Source organism: Pungitius pungitius, chromosome 8 (assembly GCF_949316345.1).
Source record: "Pungitius pungitius chromosome 8, fPunPun2.1, whole genome shotgun sequence".
NCBI lineage: Eukaryota > Metazoa > Chordata > Actinopteri > Perciformes > Gasterosteidae > Pungitius > Pungitius pungitius.
Window position 1 is genome coordinate 3,734,860 of NC_084907.1, and position 4,623 is coordinate 3,739,482.

Here is a 4,623-nt window from a genome sequence, read left to right on the forward strand (position 1 = left end):
TATCTTATTTTGGCTTCCTGTCTGATCTCAACCACTAGTTTACCATCTCTGAGATCTATGAGCTTTTTTATTTGCAAAGAAAGGCTGAAGCTGTGGTTCCACCATCCCTTTCATAACCTTTTCTTGTGATTGTGTGCGTGTTTGTGCACCTCTTGGCTTCTCTCAATTTGACCCAAAGTAGTGAGGTACAATCTCATTGTCTAATAGGTTCATAACTTACATGAATTGAATAAAAAAATGTTTACTTTACTATGTATGTGGTCCATTTAGAGTCAAAATAGACCAAAGAGCAGGGCAGGCTTTAGGGCGGGACTTCCTGTGATCGACAGGGAGCCATAATCTGCTTAGTAGTTGCAAAAAAATGTTTTTCCCAAAATCAAGGCGGTACGCAAGAACTAACTCACACGTCAACGACACTTTTCTTTTCAAACAACCTTTTTTTATTCAATTTACCAAAAGCCAATGTTGAAAATGTTCACATGATGCACAGTCTCACAAAACACTACAAAAAATATATATATAAAAAAAAAGTTCAACTAAAAGCATTCCGGAGGAACTTAAACGTCTCAAGTTTACACAGATCGTGAGTTTGAAGAAACTGCAAACATTCCGCTAGAAACAAATAAAAAAAGACTTAAAAATAAAAAAAGCTCTCAATACTCGACACATCTGGGCCCAAAGAGAGTTCACCAACACATCTAGAGCGATTTCTTCTTAAAGTGAATCCTTCAGAATAAAGCTCATCTCAGTGATGGGCACTGAGAGATGGAATCTATGACCCAAATAAAAACTGAAATAAGGGTTCTCTTTGCTTGTTTTTTTTAGACTTGTTTTGGTGCTTGTGAATGATGACCAAGGAGGACGGTGCTGACCGAAGATTAAACTGAAGGAGGCTGGCGGTGTTGGAGAGTACCACCCCGCCCCCCCAAGGCTAAAAAACCTCACAGCTGCAACAAAACACTTCCTCGCACCGGGAAGTGGTTGAGGATTAGCCCACCCTGAGGGGCGGTGCTACCAGGACGACGCCGTCCCCCCGGACAAACAGCATGGGGATGTTTCTCTTGGTGGACTGCAGAGGGGACAATTAAAAATATTTAGGTTATTTTTGTTGAACAAAAAATGCTTCAAAATCATTTTCAACACAGAACATATAACTTATATTTCCCCATTCAACTGTTATCAAGACTCCCAAACAGCTGCAACTCGTACATCTCGTCATCAAAGGGGGGCAGCGAAGCGCACAGAACGGAACCTCCGAGGCGAAGTGATCCTTGTCGTACCTTGTACAGCTCTTCGTAGGTCTCCTCGTCGATCTCCACCGTGGTCACCGTCTCCTCGACGTCGCCCAGAATCATGTTGAGGTGCTGATCATAAGCCTGAGGAGGGGAAAAGCAACACAAACGTCAACTGGGAGGAAGTTCGCAGTTTTACAGGTGTGTAATTACTGCGGGGGTGTGTGTGTGTGTGTGTCTTACATGCAGGCGACCGCGGAGCTCCCGGTCGTTCCTCATCTTGACGTAGATCCTCTCGTCCAGACTGAGTCGGATCAGATCCAGCGGCTCCTCCACCGTGTTGGTAGTCGGTTGCTGCGGCGCCGGCGAGAAGACATCAGTTAGACACACGTGACATTTAGATTCATATGCCCCATACACCTTTTATATTCTGCCATGTTCCTTCCCAATGCATAATTATTAGTAACTTCAGTCCACTGAGACAGAGCTACATTATAATGAAGTGGGATCTGATCAACCTCGCGCAGCTGGACAATCTGAATGCAGAGTAAACCCTAACCCTCCACAGGCACCTGTTCATCGGTTTCTTGGAAATAAGAAACACATGATATTATTCACTTGTTCTACAATGAGAAGAACGAGTAGCAGGTGCGTCTGCGCATGCGCAAAGAAAGTAGTTCGCGAGTGCTTCAAAGATCTTCTAATGAAGTAAAACATGTCTGTAGCAGATTTAAAACATGTCGTGCCATATTCAACATAACCAACACATGCTATAAAGCCACAATGTAGAGAAAGTTAAGCAGACCCAAATTAACGTCAAATTGTTAATAAAAACATGGAACCGTGGAGGTGTTTTCAAACAATTTCATAGGCGAGCATTAAACGACAATTAACGTTACATTAAATATTTGTACTAAAAAATTGAAAGGGGTCAAACTCTTGGAACCAATTTACAGTTTTAGCGTAAATTATGTAAGTTATATGAATAACTAATAGCTCGGTGCTACGTGATGCTAGCTGTTGGAGGACTAAACAGCGCCGCCAATAGCGCACGTTGGTTCATTTTGACGGTTAGCATTGATGCTATCCCTGGCTAACGCAGCTAGCTCCTGCAGGCCACAGCGCGCAGTTTACGGGTAACAACTAACGAAAGAGGCACAATGACCCCCTCGGAAACCGGCTCACGGGTCGAACGTCCCCCTGGCCTTCTTCCAGGGTCGCTAAACCAACGCCGGGTGAGAAATTAAGCGCGGTTTTACGCAGCGGCTCCAACCTGCTCTACTTCGTCCGCCATGGCTCCTGAGTCTGCGTCGTGTCGTCACACCGGTTGCGGAAGTTGCCATGTCCGTCAAAATCACGCGCTTTCAGAGGGCAGCGCGGGGCCGCGCGATGGCTCGACTGGTCGTGAGTTAATGAAACAGGCAGGATAAGCTAAATGTTCTTAAGCTATGTAAAATGAAGCTAAACATACATGAAAATAAAGACCAAAACACTGGTCAGAAATAGCTTGGTTTTCCATTAACATTTATTGAGTTACGTGACAATGTAATAACTTCTCCATGATGTGTTCCCTTATACATATAATGAAATGCTTCTTAAACGTTGATTCATCAGCATTCACTTGTGTTAATATCTAAAGAGCTCTTTGTTAAGAAATCTACTTGTACTCTAAACTTTTACCTACTGCGCATGCGTGCCAGACGGATGAACTGTAAACCTGGCAACCGCTGAGGGATGCTAAGCACCTACCACCCGTTACTCGCCTCCCTCTTTTTCTCTCCCTCTCTCTCTCTCTCTTTCCAGACCTTTCCATCCTCCATGACTGCAGCGACACAATCAGTGTAACTGCGCAGCGGTAAGTGACACATTTAACCTCAAATGTATTCATCTGTGGCCACTTTCGCCGCATGTTTAACATATGAGCCTTATGCGTGAAGACGGTTTTGGTTATTTGGAGTGACGGTGACGCCAGGAGCGTCGCCCTAAATGAAAGAATCAAGGCTGTTTGTGCACAATGACGACATTCAGAATGAGCAACGCCAATTTGGTGGCTGATGTAGGAGCCAGTGTCGTGTTGTTTAGGCATTCACTTAGAAATGTTCGGCTCCAGTTCGGAGGTCATTGCGTGACGCGTGTCTCTAGTGTCACGTGTGCGTGCGTCCTTCAGACAGAAATGATCAGATTGAAGACTGAAGTAATGTTTTTATTTTTTATTTTAAGTTAATAATATTAAATTTGAATATGATTTATGCTGCATTTTGTTAATGTAGAAACACACCGTTTTACTTTTTGATTCCACGGCATTTTCTGCAAAATATGTTCATCCTTTGATCCTCAACTACGTCAAATTCAGAGAGCACATCCTTAATATTAATTATTTGTAATATATCTATTAATGTGTTGCTTTCATCGTACGTCCAGTTGTCTCAAAGTCAAAGAGAAGTTAAAATCAACTTATTGACGATTATGTAACCTTCCTTAGTTCCAAAACTCATAACATATCAAACTAATCAGAGATCATCTTTTTCTATTTTGCGTTTACATCGGTTACTTGTAAACTGTGTGTTGTCTTGTTGTCGTTTTCCTGTGTTTGCCGTAAAGAGCCCCGTGCGCCTCCTCTCCCAGTTCAGCCCAGTGCTCCATACTGGGTGCTGGTGCAGGCGGAGGAGGCAGAGCAGAGCAGTGGAGAAACCCATTCCACCCTCAGCTGCAGCGTAGCTCCGAGGTGGAAGAGATCCCTGCCACAGTCGGTTCACGTCTTTAATGTGCACGCATTTTGAAAGGGCTTTTTAAAAAAGTTTGTCCATTATCCCCCTCTCCCCCCCCCCCCCCCCCCCTCTCCCTGCTCCTTCGTCACATGCTGCTGGACCCGATGTGGCCCCCGCCGGACACAAGATGGCACCCGGCGGCACAAGGATGAAGAAGTCGAGCATTAGTGACGCGTTTGTTTACATAAATTTCACTGCATATATCTAGTAAAAAGCCCTCTTTAATAAAAGGCTACATTTTCTGGATCATTTGTGTGTGTGAAATGTATTTTTAAAGGTGAGGGCAGAGGGATTGCATTACATATTACATACTTATCATATTGTTGTTCCTACATTAGTGTTTGAAATATCAAATTTGGCAATAAAATGTTTGAATTTGATGCGAACTGCACAATAACTAAATGAAGTCATATCGACATCCAGTGACTCTTTGGATATTGTTAAACGACAAAAAAGGAGCTGCCAGAATGATTGTTTAAACAAGTAGATTTGAAAAATAAATATTCAAGGTACATAATAAAGAAAGAACCAACAGATGAAAATATGTCAAATAAGTAGCTAAGTTGTATCAAATAATAATATAACTGAACTGACTTAAAAACATGAATTCTATAGCTACATGC

General features: G+C 42.9%; 1 protein-coding gene and 1 long non-coding RNA gene across 2 annotated transcripts; one reads left to right on the forward strand and one right to left on the reverse strand.

Annotated features, from left to right (window-relative positions):
• Positions 1 to 417: 417 nt before the first annotated feature.
• lsm3 (LSM3 homolog, U6 small nuclear RNA and mRNA degradation associated) lies at positions 418 to 2,649 on the reverse strand. Its single transcript, XM_037491077.2, has 4 exons — positions 2,506 to 2,649; positions 1,476 to 1,586; positions 1,281 to 1,376; positions 418 to 1,069 (listed from the first exon to the last, which is right to left on the reverse strand). The coding sequence occupies exons 1-4, from the start codon at positions 2,524 to 2,526 to the stop codon at positions 989 to 991; spliced, it is 309 nt and encodes a 102-aa protein (XP_037346974.1). The 5' UTR covers positions 2,527 to 2,649; the 3' UTR covers positions 418 to 988.
• On the forward strand, positions 1,347 to 4,235 carry LOC134132291 (uncharacterized). The gene is made up of 2 exons (XR_009956838.1): positions 1,347 to 1,433; positions 3,036 to 4,235. It is a non-coding gene; the product is annotated as an uncharacterized LOC134132291 (long non-coding RNA).
• The last annotated feature ends 388 nt before the right edge of the window (positions 4,236 to 4,623 follow it).

Bases quoted from the DNA above. Each gene is read 5' to 3' on its own strand.
- lsm3 (XM_037491077.2), bottom strand. From the start codon at position 2,526: ATGGCGGACGAAGTAGAGCAG. The intron at 1,377-1,475 runs GTAAGACACACA...TCCCCTCCTCAG, and splicing joins AGCTCCGCGGTCGCCTGCAT to GCTTATGATCAGCACCTCAA. The intron at 1,070-1,280 runs GTACGACAAGGA...TCCCCTCTGCAG, and splicing joins CCTACGAAGAGCTGTACAAG to TCCACCAAGAGAAACATCCC.